The sequence below is a fragment of the Cibotium barometz genome, chromosome 3, assembly GCF_041138505.1.
Source record: "Cibotium barometz isolate CiBa-2024 chromosome 3, ASM4113850v1, whole genome shotgun sequence".
Lineage (NCBI taxonomy): Eukaryota > Viridiplantae > Streptophyta > Polypodiopsida > Cyatheales > Cibotiaceae > Cibotium > Cibotium barometz.
Window position 1 is genome coordinate 67,952,558 of NC_141048.1, and position 18,024 is coordinate 67,970,581.

Sequence of the window (18,024 nt, forward strand, 5' to 3'; positions counted from 1 at the left end):
TCAGTATTAAAATATGCTTTTCTCTCTACTTCTCCTATCGCCCCAGTTTCTGCAAGCCCATGCATATCCACCACACCCTGATGCTCCCCTTGGTGCTCCTCATGATGACCTAGGCCATCAATAAAGTCAATCCAGCCGGGGTTTCCAAGAGGTTAAAAAAAAGAGCTAGAAGAAATTAAAAAAAAACACCATTCCACAAGTCTCAAGAAAGCGCGTGTTGTCTGGCCTAAATATACGTTAAAACCTCGCCGACTGGCAAAAAGGTGGCATAGACCCTTTGGGTCCTTCGTAGACGTTAACATCTCTCTCTCTCTCTCTCTCTCTCTCTCTCTCTCTCTCCTAGAGAGGTATCCACTTGCCAGTGGCTTTACTTGCTTTCCACACAGACATGGGGCCAGCACAGTGGATTATGTTTTAGCCTCGCCAACCTTCATCCTGGGTATCCAGGATTTTGCGATTGGCCCCAGGCCCATCGGAGTTACGGTGGATCATGCGCTTCTCTCCTTTACGATGGATTTCCACTACAGTCGCCAGGTTGGGCAGTCCTCCTATCACCCGAGATATACCTTCTGTCATAGTCACAAGGAACGGGGACGGGGGACGGGGACGGGACGGGGACGGGACGGGGGACGACCATAAGTAGGGAACGGGGACGGGGAGGGAACGGCACTCAAAAAAATACTTTTTTAAAAAGTTTTTCTACTCTACACTTATTCTACTTTGGAAGTACATCAAAATGAGCACAAATTTACATAAAATGGTAAGCTTTTGAGTCATATTAACACCGGATGGTGGCCAATTGTGGCCAGATAGCATGAGACGATTCTGGAGAAGGTTGGCACACTGCCAACCAGGCTACATGCATATGCGGTGAGTTATTATACACCTACTGCATATGGGCTGTAAATTTTGGGTCCGTTGCGGCGCGCAGCTTCACACCAGCCTACTTGGGGGAAGGTGCGGAGGGGGGCGTGAGCCCCTCTCTGCAGGGGGTCCGGGGGGGCATATAGCTTGGCCAGCGAGTGACCAATCATAATGGTGCGGTAGTTAGTCGACAGGCTCAACTCCTGCTCAAGAATAGAGAGACAAGGGGTCCGAGCTCAAGGACAAGCCGGTTTCAGGAGGGGATTCTCTACTTTGGATCATATCTTTACCCTTAGGGCTATCATTGAGGAGGGCAGAGCACATGGGAGGAGCACATGGGAGGAGGATCTACTGTGGCTTTGTGGATATCCGCAAGGCCTTTGACACAGTGCCCAGAGCTAGACTGATGCGCAGGCTACAAGACTTGAGGGTTCCATGTGAGCTCATTTGCGGTATTATGGCACTTTATGAGATAGTAGTTGGGCAGGTGCGGACTTCAGAGGGTCTCTCCGAGCCGGTACACTCCACTATAGGGGTGAAACAGGGCTGCCCCCTCTCTCCGACTCTATTTGGACTATACATTGATGAGATCTCTGATTATATTGGGACACGAGGGGACAGAGGAGCCAAGTTGGCTGGCACTTGGATACCTCTGCTCTTATATGCTGATGATATTGTGCTTATAGCAGACTCACCAGAGGGTATGCAGAGGCACTTGGATACTTTACATGCTTATGCACAGGACAGTGGGCTCTCAGTTAACCTTGGTAAGACCAAGGTTATGGTGTTTAACACTACAGCTTAGTGGGTCTGTAGATCAATGCCTATTTTCACATATGGGCAGGAGACAGTGGAGTATGTTGACTCATATACATATCTTGGAGTGGTGTTCACTAGGCCCACATTTTCCATGAGGAGGGCAGCAGAGGGGCCAGATTGACTAGAGGATATGCAGCACTAGGAGGTCTAGAGAGGATGTGCTCACAGGTACATTTTCAGGAGCCACGCACTAAGCTGTGGCTTTTTGACACGCTGGTCACATCGGCTATGCTATATGGAGTACAGATCTAGGGGCCTAGCCTAGATCATCAAAGTCAATCAGGACGCACATACGATGGATGGAGATCGATGGAGAGACCACTTGTGTCCATGATCTCCAGGATGATTTGGGCTAAGGCCTCGGTACCCCATGAGATTATCAGAGCCGCGATGGGAGCACCACCGATCGTAGTCGAGGCTCTTGCCAGATCAGTGTCTTTCATTCATAGCACCTGGGAGCTTCCCCGACACCGGTATGCACGACTTGCTTTAGAGTCCTCTCATCAGCTAGCCATGGAGGGAGACACTTCATGTTGGTATGCGCAGATAGCATCCTGGTTTGAGCTCCATGGGTTCAGTTTAGACAGACTTCCACCCTTCCAGTACTCTCTGGAGGCCAGATTGACTAGAGGATATGCAGCACTAGGAGGTCTAGAGAGGATGTGCTCACAGGAAGGGCGCTACCATTGCCTTTTCAGAGAGGGATTTGGACCACTAGCTAGAGTCATGGACTATTGTGATCAGCGATGCTTGGGGTTTTATCTCCTGGAGATCCGCAGGCTCAGAGAGTCCATTATCAGGAGCAGACACCCGACTGGCAGGGAGTCCACACAAAGACAGATTACTGACTTCCTTAGAGGGACTACCCGAGAGGACACATAGCCGACAGCCCAGAGTGGGCACCCCGTGGGACTCTAATTGAGAGAGCTATCTAGTTGGGCAGATCCAGACGCCCGAGGGCTCACGGATTCTCACATCGGAGACGGTGCCTACACCGAAGGATTCAGAGTATCATTGCGAGGCATCAGGCTCGTCCGACCAGGCATCTCACTATGGCAGATATCCAGGCCATCCGGCAAAGACCCATGCTAGAGCTCCTAGGACGATTACCACTCCAGCCATATACTGTTGTACTCACTGTCACTTTTGTACTCCCCCATATTCATGTATTCATGTATCCATGTACTCATGTACCCCATTTTGACTAGTAGCATTAGCTTCCCACTCTCCCTAGTTGCTGCTTCCGATGCTCCCTACTGATGTATTGTAGGGCTAGATACTTACCTTCAGTTCTTTCTTTTCTTTTTCAGACAGTGTATCAGATGTCACATGGTTGTAACTTTGGTGTCATAGGTCACTTTGGCCTTTTGAAGACGTTAATATAACATTTCATTTCTCTCTCTCTTTCATAAGATATGCCATGGACATTATTGTATCAGTTTGGTCTCATAGGCCTATTGGGTCTTTAGTAGACGCCTAATATATCTTTCTTGCTTTCTCTCTCCATCCAACTAAGGTAAGCTTCTTACATCATACACAGAAATCGTTCTAGTTGTTTCTTGTAATACAAGCAATTCCTCTGTTGAGAGTGAGAGGAGGACAACATCATCTAGGCCACTGTCTCCATTCCTGTAGGTCCTTCTCCTTCTTATCTGTCAATGTAGTCCGCAAGCTTATCTATGTACAGCTGAGAGTGTTGCAGAGTGGGAGCGTGCTTTATTCAATGATGTTAGACTTTAACAGCTGAATAATTGTGATAAATTTTTAACGCAGGTGAGAGAGCATGGAAGGAAGCTACTTGAAAAATATATGCGAAAGCCGTTCTTTAATGCTTCGTGGGTATCCCATCTGTCAAGAAATTTGGCCATCTTACTCTTGACTCTTACTATCATCATGGTTTAGAAAAGTCCTAAGGTTATGTTGTTTTCACACCTGAAGAGTTGACTCTCAGGTACTCAAGTGGTACTCAAAAAATGAGCGAGAAAGAGTATGAGCTTGGCAAATCATGGTTAAACAGAACTTTCTATCTGATAAGGTATGTTACAGGTCCATTTGAATCGAAGATACTTCCTATCTCACAAGGCATGTTTCAAATACAAAGACAGATCAAATTCCAAGTGGGTTTGATGAATCCTTCCTTTTTGGGTAACTTAGAACACAATGTGTTCCATTCTATGCAGATGTGAGAATGATGAGCTTCCTTCAATTCAGTGGGTTTTAGATGTTGCCAAGTCTGCAGTCATGAGATATGGGATACGCGGGCTGGTGATTGACCCTTATAATGAGCTGGATCATCAGCGGCCCCCAAACATGTAAAAGCATATAAGATCTTTGGTTCTAATTTCCTTGTTTTACATATCATCCTATTCTATGATCTTACACATCATCCTATTTTATTATCTTACTTCTTGGGAGACACTGGATGATTTCGTTTATCCTTAGTCTCTAATCAACTTTCATATTAAGTTGCCTTGCTTCCTCAAGAGGTGCCAATGACATCTTATATACTACTGATCTGTCAGGACGGAGACTGAATATGTCAGCCAAATGTTGACAAAAATCAAGCGCTTTGCCCAACATCACGAGTGCCATGTCTGGTTTGTTGCTCACCCAAAGCAGGTACAATAAGCATTTATATTGTTTATAGGAACCTGAAGGCATCGCACATATAGGATGTACTGGCTAATTGGGGAAAAAAACCTGTGGACAGCTTCAAGGATGGAGAGGTGATGCTCCCAGCCTGTATGATATCAGTGGCAGTGCACATTTTATAAACAAATGTGATGTTGGAATTGTTGTGCATCGCAATAGAGATGCGGATAAAGGTCCAGTTGATCAAGTACAGGTATCTGTACTGTTTACATGTAAACTTGGTGTGAGGTGATACCACAAGGTAAATTTTTGATAGGAAAAACATGCCATGATTTGTCATGGAACATAATCTTCAGAGGGTTGGTTGGTTTTTTACAGATTTTTGTCCGGAAGGTACGGAACAAGGCTGCAGGAACAATTGGTGATGCGATACTGGACTATGACAGGTTTTTTCTTGCAGCTTGTAGGTTTTTCTGCAGTATTGCTGTGCTCTCCTTGTCAGGCATTGATAGGATTTTTAATTCTGAGAATTCACTGCCTTTCTTTAATTTTCAGTCATCTCAGTTATGCAGAGCTCCTTGTATGCTTGCTGAAGCTGCTGCCAAAGCCCCTACAGCTTGTCACCCTTACCCCCAATTGCCTTTCTGCCTGTCAATTTTCTGCCCATGACCCTAAAAGGCATAAAATTATCGGGCTGAGTTTAAAAATCGATTTTGCTTTTATTACAGAGTCCAAGCCTATATAAGTGAGTGGAATTCTCATAATTGGTTCGCTTCAGTAGTAAGGATTCCCAGGAGATTCTAACCCAGATCAGGCCAGGACTAAGCTCTAACCAGAGATATGGGATGCCAGGGTCTGGGCAAGTGCATGACTGATGTAGGTATATCCTCAGGCTGGGGGTTGCTTTGGATGGAGCTATGGTTGGGGTGTTGCACTTGCCAGCAATCCTTGAAAATGGCTTTTTAATTGCAAGATGGTGTTTTGACTCTTGAGGGTTTTCTATGGACTCAGGCTGTGCGATAAAGGGTATGTTTCAGGTGGTATCAAAGTGACTCAAGCATCATCATTGATGGTACCTCATTCATTTGTGTGTTCTTTCCTTGCACTGTGGATTGCATTTATGCACACTTATGCTTTTTTAGGAGTGAAAGTGTAGGATGGGTACTTTCTACACTTGATTGACGATATTTGCAAAGAAAAAATGATTGGAGGTTATCTGCTAATCCTTCAGGACACAACTAGTGCCAAAATTGACATTCACAATAAAAAGCAGTTCTCTCTTATGCTTCTTGTCTACTTTGACCTCTCCTCCCTCTGAACTTAGAGAAGTCCTCTACAAATCACCACACGGCACTAGGTATGGCACGGCCCTTCTCACACCTTTTTTTGCTATAGCATGCAAGGTTGGCATACCCAGCAAAATTAGGCCCCTTTGTTGTGCATACCAGGTTTTGCAAGCTTTAATCCAAAAGCTTTTTTTCGCAGGGTTAGTGGGTGAAGAAGAGAAGATTTGTTTAAGAGAAATCTATCTGATTTATCCTCAATTAAAAACAATGTTCACAGTGATTTACATGCTTTTCTCTCTCAAGTTCTTCAGCTAAATGAAGCATCTGCTGTTTTCTTTGGCTATCTGACCAAAGGTAGCCTGGCCATCAGCTTTTCTTTGGCTATCCGACGGAAGATATGCTGGCCATCTACTTTCACGACTGCCCTTTTATTTTTTTAAATGAGGGTTTGGGCTTGACATCTTTTGGCTAGATCTCTTTCAAATCGTCGGGAGCTCGCCATAGATGCTTTCCATTCACACTTCAGCTCTAATGCGCATTTCTGTCCAAGAAGCCAACTCGAGCGCCTAGAGCAAGCTTCATGCGCTTATCTTTTGTACTGGATAATCCCCCCATTCCGAAAGCTTGTACAATACATCTTGGAGTCCCTCAGACCCCTTTCATACAAGGAAATGTCTGGATCCTCCCAAGCTTCTTAAAAGTTGTCCACAACTTTAAGCTTCAAGGTTCAAGCCATATATCCAAGATATAATCATGACCGATCAAATGGGCAAGACAAGATAGTCTTATAAATCCAATATAACTAAAAGAATCCATGTCCCAAACAAATGGGTATATATCTCCATAATACCAATATCAAAATCATATCCCAAATAAATGGGCAAGACAAATCAATCCTATGAGCCCAAATATGATAATAATGGCCCAAATAATATGTCCATACTCCAAGTCGAATCCACCAACTCCAAGGAGCAGTTACTCGTTTCCCAATCTCCAATGTCACATCAAATGCATGCTACTCTCCACTTGCTTCCATGCTTATACATGTGAATACCAGGATCGATTGACCATGCACGCGGATGTAGAACATCCATTGGATCTGAGTGCAGACATCAAGTTCCAAGCATACCAAATTTCAGTCTAGTGACCCTTGGCGTAGACATAAGTCCCCTTGTAAACAAGCGCCAATCCCTACCCAACATGCGTCATGTCGACATGATCCTTGGTGTAGACATGAGTCCCCCGCTTGGGTCCCCTGCCAAGCATGCGTCATGTCCATCTTACCACTTGCACTTCGCGTTGGTGCTCTAACCACACACCCAAGAGAAAAGTGTGTAACATAAGATAAGAATCATTCGCAAGCATAGATATCTTGGTGCTCCATGGACATTTTTGCTACTTATAGTTTATAGGCATTTCGGTCGCCAATAGTGCATTTTGGCCATCGATAGAAATCCAGAGAAAAATCCTCGATCCATGAGTTTTCATGTGCTCCGTGAATCTAATACATCTCAATGAAGGGAGCCATAAATCCATATGATAATCATGTATACCAGAGATACCAGGCTTTTCAGCCATTCCAGAAGTTTCCGTGAAAGAAATAACTTAAGGCAAACAATTCACCCTTCTCCTTGTATACACATACAAAGGTAAGTACTTATCAAAAATACATATTTGCTAAACACAAAACAAACAAAAATAGAAAAGTACTTATCTCTTGTTTGTCAAGTTCGGCATGAGTCTCAAAGAGATTGCTATGGGCTTCGATAGAATGTTCAGGCACAAAAGCGAAGTCTTTGCTTCCAAAATAGATTACATGAACTCATATATCCATAAAACAAACATTCTTCTGCTCATGCTCTTGATGCATGTCTACTTCTATAAGTGGATAGGCTCGCAGTGTTAAACTACACTAATAGCTAGTGTTTATACCCCCCCATAGGATCATCTTCACACAAGAGTGTAAAAGAACCAAAGCTTTGATACCAATGTAACTCCGAGTGGGGAAGAAGGGGTTTCACAAAACACTTGACCATTAATGCAATTAAACACTTAAATTGGCCCATCAATATATGCCACTTAATTCCACAAAATTGTAAAAGAGAGATGTGCACAACACCACATAGAGGGCGGAATGGGCCGACCCCCCCCCCCTCCCCCCCTTTTGGAGTATTTTATTACCAAAGAGAAAAATATCATGTACGAGCTTTTGGGAGAGCACCAGATTAGCCATTGAAACTCTCTTCACATGAGCTTAGGCATGTGGGGCTCATAGACATCTATTATATTGGTAATACAGTATTGTGAATTTAAGTTTTATGTTGTGAAAGAGCCCTCTTGGTAGTGTTGCCCACAAACACCGCACCTTGTATCGTCTTGCATAATTTGGATTTGCAGGGCATGTAGAGGTTTTTGAAGATGGCAAACATTTTGGATTTTTTTACTTTGGGTATGTCATTTGTCATTATATGCATAATTATAACATGTTCACCGGATTGCAGGGTGACTGGTGAATACAAGGACTGCAAGCAATAGGTTTAGCCCATCTAAGACATTGATGGTGCTAACTGTGAGTTACTTAACTATAGCAGACATTCTTCTTCGAAAAGTTCTTTTTATGTGCTTCTAATGTGAATTTGATGTTTCAGCGAGGTCAGAAAAGTGATTTACAGGGCAAGGGACCACACAAACATTTGAAGAAGCCATGGGCGTTCTGACATGATAGTTCCATTCATTATGAGCAGGACCTTATAAATATGGAGGAAATTTTATGTACAGCATATAGAGAGGTCATGGGGGCTCTTTTGATTGAACGACTGTATTGTAGTCATATCTTGCAGCATTTTTGGTTATGTCCTCTACCATCAATATATTCAGAAAGCCTTTCTACTGACTCTCATATCCTTAGCAAAAACGTTTGAAGTTTCTAGTGGATGACTGTGCAATCAATCGCTGCCTACCGTGCGTCCTTCCAAGCTTGGTGACAGGTATGACACACATTACTTCATGATTGTATACATCTCGTCTACAATTTTCTGTTGGAGATATTGAGAAGAAGCATCTTCATTTGCAGGCAAAATCTTACACATGTATTTGTGCAAGGATACATTGGGCTCGTGCGTGAATGGATCATTGTTGATGGTGTCATGCTTATATGATATGGATGATATGATGATGATGAAAGCTTGATGATGGACCAGCCTGCTGCTGTTCTAGTTTTCATGGTGGAGTAGACTCAATGGGTACAATATTGAGGCAATGTCCATAAGATTGAGTGTAAAAATACAAGAGAATCCGGATGCACGCACCTTTAGGGTTCTACTATTTAGGAGAAGGATGTCTTTTTTAATTACATCAGAACATGCATGAGGGATCTAATTTTGATGAGGAATCCCCACATGAAGAGGGACACACCTATGATGTGATTGTGTGATTTTTTTCGTGGTAAAGCACAATTGAGTTCATTTATGTAATCTTAACTATAAACATGGATTCCAACTGGCAGCTCAGTTTGCAGGTCTTTACTTGCCAATTTCAGCTTCAGAACAGTGAGTTTCATTTTTTAACTTCGAATTGAAATATTATGGAATAATTTTGCATTGGTACTAGTAAATATTTACGCAGCACAACCCATTCTGCTGTTACAGCATTATAAATGTATGTGTTGTCTAAGCCTTTTAAATCAGTTACCACTTTTTTTTTTGAAGTAGAAACAACCAGCAGAAAACATTATGGCATGTTAGGAACTTTTTTTGCATGGAGAGAGAGAAAGAGAGAAAGAAAGAAAGATATATTAAGCGTCTTCTAAAGACCCAATGGGCCAATGAGACCAAAGTGGTACAATAATGTCCGTGGCATATCTCATCATGGAATGGAAAATAAAACAGAATGAAAACATAAATATAGCTATCTCACTAGGGTGATACAAAACTGTCCATGGAAACTCATCATGGAATACTAAAAACATAAAAACATGGGAGCAACATCAGCTCCAAGTAGATGGTATACCATTCTCCAAAATGCCAAGCAGGGGTTGACGAGTATGGCCGAGAGGTCTCCCTCAGCTATGTCATGTGAAAAGGTAGCTTGATGGTGGTGGAGCATGTCCTGGATCTGAGCTGATGAGGTGATTGTGGCCGACAGGGGGGGGGTCGAGGGCGTCGGGCACGCTGGAGTGCAGAGGCTCGGTGAGAGGTAACTCCTCTCGGGCGAGGTAGGTCCAGAGCAGCTCATGGAGGGTCCACAAGATTCACACTGTCGATGTCTTCCACCTCTTGGGACCGAAAGAAACTAGTGATGGTTGGCTGTCGAGGGAGCGGGCGGGGTGGCTGGGGCCTGTGTCTCAAGGTGTCCCTATGTCTGCGGAGCTCAAGCAGGAAGAGGCCCAGGCAACGCTGGTCCTGGAAGTCAATGCTCCTGAAGAGTGGACCGATTCCCTCACGAAATAGACAATGAAACCTCCCGTAGGTCTCATAGTATACTTGGCAGCGGCATATGTAATGCTCCTCTGTCTCAACCTCTGTGTGGCATAGTCAGCAAATCCTCTCCTCTCTGGGTGTTCGTACGAGCTTCCTGACTCTGAAAATGCGCTTAGCTCTACCTATCTCCACTCTGAGGCGGTGGGAAGAAACCCGTATCTGGCCAATCGCAATCCGCATGGCATGGGACATGGGAACACTCAAGTAGCCCAGCTACTGGATGAATCCATCCTCAATGAGTGTGAGGAAGTGGTCTTTGTAAAAGTGCATCTTCGTGGGGAGCTCCGGGGGTGTGATCCATGTGCAATGTGTGTAGAGGCTAAGAAGATCTGACCGGATAACCCGGTTGGTATCCTCGTGAAACAAGCGGAAAAAAGGGGAGTCCAAATTGTACTCTGAGAGAGAGAGAGAGAGAGAGAGAGAGAGAGAGAGTTTTATATTAACATCGTATACATATTTATATACATGTACATACATTCATACTTACATACCTATAGAAGTGGGGAGCTGGAAATCCCACTTAATTCATAATTCAATGCTCTTTTTTGTAAAAGTGGCTTGTTCTAGCTTAGAGTAGGGTTTGTTGTTTTAACTTAGAGTAGGAGGCCTTGTTTAGTCTTTTGGTAATTCTTTCTCGCTCTAGCTTAATATAGACTTAGTTTGGTTCTTTCCTATGTTTTGTGATTCTTTGTTGTTATACCTTTGAGCAGACTTAGTGCTAGTCTCTATCATGGTTGAGTATGCCCATCACCTCCGGAGAGTGATAGAAACTCAGTTCCTTGGTTTTATAAAACATGTTCTTTTGGACTAACCTTATACAAACTTGCACCTACTCTTGGGCATTGATGACGTGAGTAGGGATGTCATAGCTTATTGTCCACGCTATGCATGATAGAGTTGATGAACCTACACTTGTGTTCGGACAGGATTGGAGTTAATGGTTGTACTTTCGAGTCAAAGTCTTTTTTAAAGTTTAGCTTAACGTTTAGTTCTTGCTCTTACGTGCTTTAGGTCTAGAGTTTACAATTCTCTGTTTTGCTATTTTGTGTTGTTTAGTATCTCAGCTCAAAAGGTTTAAGTTCTTATTAAGATGTGTGTGTGTGTGTGTGTGTGTGTGTGTGTGTGTTTTATTTTTTATTTTTTTAAGTTTCTTTCATTCATGTAATTGTTTTGTTTTGTTTTCTTGCTTCTTGATTTTTTTAAATTGTTTTTTTGGGGTTTGTTTTGTTTTATTTTGTTTGTTTGGGTTTGTTTTTTTTTTGTTAATGTCTTAATTAAAAGTCTTCGTTTGATATTATCTTTTGATTTCCTCTCCTTAGTGGCTAGGTTTGTTAGTTTATTTATTTTTTATCTTTCAAATGCTTTGTTTTTGTCTTCGTCTTTCTTTACTATTATTTCTTTCTCAATTTATAAGTTCAGATTTTTTTGACCTTATAAAGGTATATACTTACATACCTATGTGTGTGTGTGTGTGTGTGTGTGTGTGTGTGTGCATATATGTACACACACACACACATATATGTGTGTGTGTGTGTGTGTGTGTGTGTGTGTGCGTGCATATATGTACACACACACACACACATATATATATATAAACACATGTATGTATGTGTGTGAACACACACACACACACACACACACACACACATGTATATAGGTATGTAAGTATATACCTTCATAAGGTCAGAAAAATCTCTCTCTCTCTCTCTCTCTCTCTCTCTCTCTCTCTCACACACACACACACATATATATATATACACACGTGTGTGTGTGTGTGTGTGTTTTTACATTTATTTGTTTCTTTATTTATTGGGAGTTTTTAGAAGTTGTAACTCTCGCATGACATGATTTCGGGTAATGGCCCAAGACAATGGTTGATCATTTGCATCAGGTGAACTCTTTGGGGAGATACATAGAACTATTGGAATCAAACCAGATTGTCCACTCTCTCCTACACTCTTTGGTCTACACGTTGATGAGATAGAAGCTTTGGTATCGCTCGCTTATTTAGTGGTGCCCATATTGTTGTATGTAGATTACACTATCTTGATCAGACATTTGGATGCACTGGAGAGGTTTTGCATGAAGAGAGCCCTTACAACCTATGATGTTGCATCATGGCTATGTACGTGGATTGTAGATTGTCAAGAGGTATGTGTATGTCAAAGTGACCTTCATGGTTCCCCGCTTTTGCATGACCACAATTGCCACTGATAGACTAGCCAGAGGCCATGCTTCCCTAGCCCTTCTAGAGAAGCAATGTTTCCAAGCCCACTTCTAGGAGCCTTCCACCAAGTGTTGGCTTTTGGATACTTTAGTATGTCCAGTAGGCATGCATGGTGCTCCTTGGGGACCAAGGCTAAGGGAAGCTACCTAAAAGAACCCAAAGAGGCCACATGTTACGATGTTGTCATGCACATGTGGGTTTCACATAAGGTAGTGCTAGCAAAGTTCAAGGTAGCTCCACTCACCATAGATGTCCTCTTTCAAATCATCTCCTACATCCAACATGTATGCACGCTTGACAGGAATCTCCTTCCAAGAATTGTACTGTGGGGTGTGTGCTGCTAAAGTGTCTAACAGCTCTTGACCCGAGCTCATTACATGTTAATCTATGCTCTTACATCAAGAGAGGGAGAGGAAGCGAGTTAGGCAAACTAGGTTGCTCTCCACCTCATTAGCACCATCACCCATCGTTATCCTCACCAGCGTGGTACTCGGAAGTAGTTGACTTGTTTGATGAACACGGCCTCGAGATGGACCATCTCTCCCCTTTTCATTATGGTCTAGACTCTCCATTTTTTGACTTCTCATGACAAAAGATCAACATCATCTACTTGAATTTACTATAACTTTACATACATCAGACATGGGTGTCTCCTTTCTTGGAGCTTGGCACAGAAGCCCAGTTTTACAGGAACCATTATTGACTCTTCAATGATGGTTTCACTATGATTTTTAGATGCATTCAAACCCATGTCACATGCCATGTGTATCATGATTTGCCAACTTAGGGTGTCTTCCCATCGACTAAGAGTGAAAGAGTAGCAAAGCTGACGATACCTCACATAAGGATTGACAAATATGCAAAGTATCCACCATAGGACAATTGTTAGATGTGGCACACTACATGCTTAGTTTCCCAATCTACTATGAGATACAAGGGAGATTCCATTGCCTCTTTTGTAAGGGGTTTGGTCCACTAGTAGTTCAATGATCAAAGATGCTTGGGCATATACTTACTAGAGCTCAAACGTCATAGGGATGTATTTTGGAGACATTATATCGAGAGTTTGACTCAGCATGATACTCTTCCCAAAGGGTAATACAAATTTCTCTAGTTCTCCACATCAACACCCACCCTAGTGGTCTGGTCCTTCATTCCTAAAGGGGTCCTCAATGATAGAGCTCAATCTATTTTTGCAGGCCATTTGTTCTCGACCTAGAGGGTCACGACCCTCCATCAAACATATGGGGATATAGGAGGTTCTTTGATGCCATGACATGCTTTCATCACAAAGGCCATATATTTTCTTGACCATTAGATTTGTATTGCCAAAACGTTGACAGTGCAATTCGTGCAACAAAAGAAGAACCAATTCATCTAACCTCAACATTTATTGCATGTCCAAATCAAGTCTCATCTACAACATTGGAAGTTTCCTTTCATGAAAAGCCTTCCAAAAACTCCGATAAGCTTCTACAAGCAAATATGGAGCCTCAACATCAACGCCCCCCTCTCAACACAAATCTAGCCTCATATAACCTTATGGTATATGCTGAAAAAGACCCCTTCTTCAACATCCAATGAATACCAGACACTCGTTTCCAAAACCACCCTGCAGCCTCCTCCACCTGATAATACAATTCAAAGAAGAAGACACCAAATAATGCTAGTAAGTGTGGATCGCAAAGAACCCATGTCACCGCACATCAACAATGGTTACCCAAAAGTATCTTGGGATCCCAATGCTCCTATGATGGTAATTGGGCCTTGTTCTAGAGCCATCAATTACCCCACAAAATTTTGTTTCGTCAACTCAAATAGTGTGGAGGCCTAAGGAGAGACCATAACTTGCTTCTTGTGATGTGCAAGATGAGAGCAAGAAAAATGTAAAATTAGCCCTTTTTTGTTACTAAATGTGGGATACCTCTTCTCTACAAAACCTTACCATCCCTTGTGTGCAAGTGTAACCACACAAGAACCTATATCCACAAGATATGTATAGCACTACAAGAAATCTTCTCACATGAGAGAAAAACTTCAATATCCACCACCATAACTTTCCCAAGAGCCAACATGTACATCAATTTTAAATGGCAGTAATGCAAGTGGCGCTTGGAGGACCTCACAGGAAATCTCTTACGCATCCATGTGGCTACACAATTCTCATGGTCGTTGATAAAGCCCAACAACAAAGGATCAACGTTGGGCTTAATATCTCACGCGGTTCTTCTATATAACAAATCCACTACCCAAAACGGAATTGGAGTAAATAAAGAAAGTAGAGAGATGATAAAGACAAAAGAGTTGAAGAGTTAGAGAACTTTTATTGTAGGTCTATATTCACAACTTTTATTGTAGGTGTATTAATTAAATGCCATTGACGTGGCATTTAATTAATACAACCTTAGTACATGAGTTCCGCCCACGCCTTCCCTCTCCTCCTTCTCTCTCTCTCCCTCTACTCTTTGAGTGCCCTTTGAGACCTCTTATAGAGAATTGTGAGACCTTAAATAGAAAAGATATGGGTAAATGCATGCAAACAGAAAGCATATGGGGAGTCATCATTTCATTGCCTTAAATAGAGGGGTGAATACATGTAAATAGAAAGTATTCATTGTGCCTTAAATAGAGAAGATATGGAGAGTCATCATTTCATTGGCTTTTTCAAGCATTACTCATTACATACTAAAATGAAACCTTAGAAAAACACTCATTCTTCAAAATCTCACAGAATATATTTAATGGAAATGCAAAAAACATTTTGGTGCCATATTCAGTTCATAAACACTTGCAAGGTAACCCAAATTTCTCATGGTAATAAATCTTGTGTGCCTTAATAGCCTCGCCACCATCAACATCAACCATAATGTTGACTAATCATGATCCTAAGTACAAGTGGCTTCCTTTTAATGCCACCAACTTCAACAGGTTAGAAAGTGGTTGTATGTCTAATTTCTCTTAAATTCATTCTCATCTGGTGTTAATCATAAACAAATGTGCATCACATTAAAGTGTTGCGACCTTAATCATTCTCTTCTTCAACCGACATGGTGCCATACATCTTATGTACATCTTGGAAATCCAAGCCAAAAGTTGCAATGGCTAAAGCTCATACCTCCAATAGCCTCTTCAACCAATGAACATCATAACATCCTTGCCATTCAATAAAAGAAAGGACTCTTAGCTTGTTCTATCTCTCCAACCAAAGCATCAAAAGCTAGTCACAAGAGTTCCAATGCCTATTGTCAACATGTACACAAAGGAGATGCACCGACAATTTCAAAGGCATCAACCCCCTAGGGGAGTGAAGGTACACAACATGCCATTAATGACCCTACATAATTGATTAATGTCATCATCCCTGACTATTGCTTACGTTTAGTTAGATTTTCACCAATTCAATTGGATATTAGTGATTGAGAAATCCTATCTAGTCTACAATACTCACCATTCCTCAAAAGAGGAAAAAAATCTAACAAATAATGAGAAATAATAAAATAATTAGTTAATGAGTATAAAAAAGGCTCAAATATCAAGAATCATAAATCATAAGGCCTACCCATTGTGTAGGCTAAGTGGGTCACCGGTACTAGAATAACTTCTTTCTATCATAACAACATCCCTAGTCCCATAACAATAAAAATAATTAAGCGAGATCTCTAAATTGTTATAGGCTCCTCAAAGTGCTCTATTTCTTTGATCAATAATTTTAACTAGATCATCAGGACATAATCAACATCAACAAGGGAGGAATGTTAACCAAATATTAGGTTAGCACATTGTATATGCTCAAGAGTTATAAGGCCATTAGTCCATTAGAATTTCACTTTTTATATTTTGGGTGGCCATAGTGTGAACTTGATGGCCTATTATATAAGTAAATTCTCACTATAGTGTTGGATGTCGTGTTATTACATAATTGAAAAGACTCTTGGTTCAACTCGTGTGTGTGTGTGTGTGTGTGTGTGTGTGTGTGTGTGTGTGTGTGTGTGTGTGTGAGAGAGAGAGAGAGAGAGAGAGAGAGAGAGAGAGAGAGAGAGAGCTTAAAACAACGTGATTAGGATATGCATTGTGCCTCTTGGTTGAGAGTGAGTGAGAGAGTGACCATCTATGTTGAAGCGAAGAAACCACGATGAGTGACACACTAGAGGAGCATGCAGAGAAGAGGAGAAACTAAATGAAAGTAGCACTTCGGAGTTCAGCTTCTCGATGGGGTAGCATGTAAGTTCCTATTAACATTTACATTTCCATTGTAGCCTAGGTTGGGTGGGAAGTAACAAGATTGATAGATTAATGATGCGTGTGAGTATCCATTCCATGCACTCATCTTTGCTTCTCCTTATACATATTTTAACTAACAGGGAAAATCCATCTACTCATAGTCTTTAAGCTCAAGCACTCATTATCCTTGTGTGAATCTAAGTTCCAAGCTTAGTAGTCTTAAATGAACAAATGGGATGCAATTATTTAACTTTGAGATGTGAAGTGATGTGCCAATTGGGGATATGAAGTGACATGATAGTTTGGGATGTGAAGTGGTGGATATTTTGGGGTATAAAGAAGTAACTTGATGTGGAAATTTTGGGATGTGAATTGAGACAACACATAGGATTTGAAGTGGTTTGGAAATTGGGATGTGAAATGAAGTGGCAAGTAGGATGTAAAGTGGTTTGAGAAACAAGATAGGAAATGGGTGTGCAATAAAACTAGTGAATGTGAACTAGGTAGCCGAGCAGCTTCTCTAGTCTCTGCAAATGATCCTTCTAGTTGGCGAGGGTGGTTTCTCCTTCTCCAATGCCCTAGCCCCAAACCTTAAGGCAAGCCTCTCCATCTTTGTTGTCCAAGTTTTTGGCCCCATGTGTCCAACTCTTACCTTTGATCTTTATTGTGGCTTCTAATTCTCTATGTGCAAAGAAGGTTTGAAGCATATATGCAGGTTCTTCCTAGACAAAGGATTTTTGGCATAGTAAATTAGAAGAAGTTATAATGATGTGAAATGCCCCCAAATCATTAATTAATACCAATAACATGGAAAAATATTTACGCCATGATGATGCATTGAAATCCATGCAACACTTTGAGACCACTTCCACAGATTAGGTAAATGCCATTTCCACTGTGCGTACATGCAAATAATATGATTTGTTAACCATCACAAAGGAGTGGGACACAACTAAGACTAACTAGGTTCAAACCTATGGGATTTTGGGACCAACCAATTCACTAACTGGGAGAATCATAGCAAGACAAGATGTGAGAGTACAAAGAAAATTTCCAAAGCATCATTGCCAAGTTTCATTTGAAATACCAAGGCTTAAATAAATATGTCATTGTCAAGAATCCAAAAAAGATACAATAACACATAAGAATTTATCTTGTGGGGGGAGCAACCTCTTTTCGGCGTGTTGCTACTTCACGCTTGAAGTAAGTACCTTCCCAATGTCATAACCTATGAAATTCTTTAGTGGTTAAATTAAGGTACAAACAAACCTACACCATAGGCTTTACATGGAAACCCTTCCACGTACATCTCTAGATAATGGTTGTTAAAGTAAGCAAGGTACAAACAAACCTACACCATAGCCTCTACATGGAAACCCTTCCACGTACATTTATGGATGGTGGGTTAAAGCATGGTCCATTGTACAACCTACTACTTGAATTCCCTTGAAAGGTGTAGACCATAACATGTTGTTCTTATGATGGTGACTCCTCAATGTCACCAAGATTCCCTTAAAGGGTGTAGACACACAAGGTT

The 18,024-nt window shown here is 41.6% G+C and overlaps 1 protein-coding gene across 3 annotated transcripts in view; it reads left to right on the plus strand.

The window, feature by feature from the left end:
• The window catches only part of LOC147640449 (primase-helicase Twinkle, chloroplastic/mitochondrial-like), a 92,426-nt gene extending 83,257 nt beyond the window's left edge, over nucleotides 1–9,169 (plus strand). For 2 of the 3 annotated variants that reach the window (XM_086780664.1, XM_086780680.1), the window contains exons 15-23: nucleotides 3,457–3,518; nucleotides 3,635–3,718; nucleotides 3,864–3,995; nucleotides 4,206–4,302; nucleotides 4,394–4,528; nucleotides 4,654–4,721; nucleotides 8,063–8,130; nucleotides 8,210–8,548; nucleotides 8,635–9,169. In XM_086780664.1, coding sequence (XP_086636790.1) covers nucleotides 3,457–3,518; nucleotides 3,635–3,718; nucleotides 3,864–3,995; nucleotides 4,206–4,302; nucleotides 4,394–4,528; nucleotides 4,654–4,721; nucleotides 8,063–8,096 — 612 coding nt within the window. In that variant the 3' untranslated portion in view covers nucleotides 8,097–8,130; nucleotides 8,210–8,548; nucleotides 8,635–9,169. The remainder of the gene's footprint in view (nucleotides 1–3,456; nucleotides 3,519–3,634; nucleotides 3,719–3,863; nucleotides 3,996–4,205; nucleotides 4,303–4,393; nucleotides 4,529–4,653; nucleotides 4,722–8,062; nucleotides 8,131–8,209; nucleotides 8,549–8,634) is intronic. The other variant, XM_086780673.1, reaches the window with a different exon arrangement.
• The last annotated feature ends 8,855 nt before the right edge of the window (nucleotides 9,170–18,024 follow it).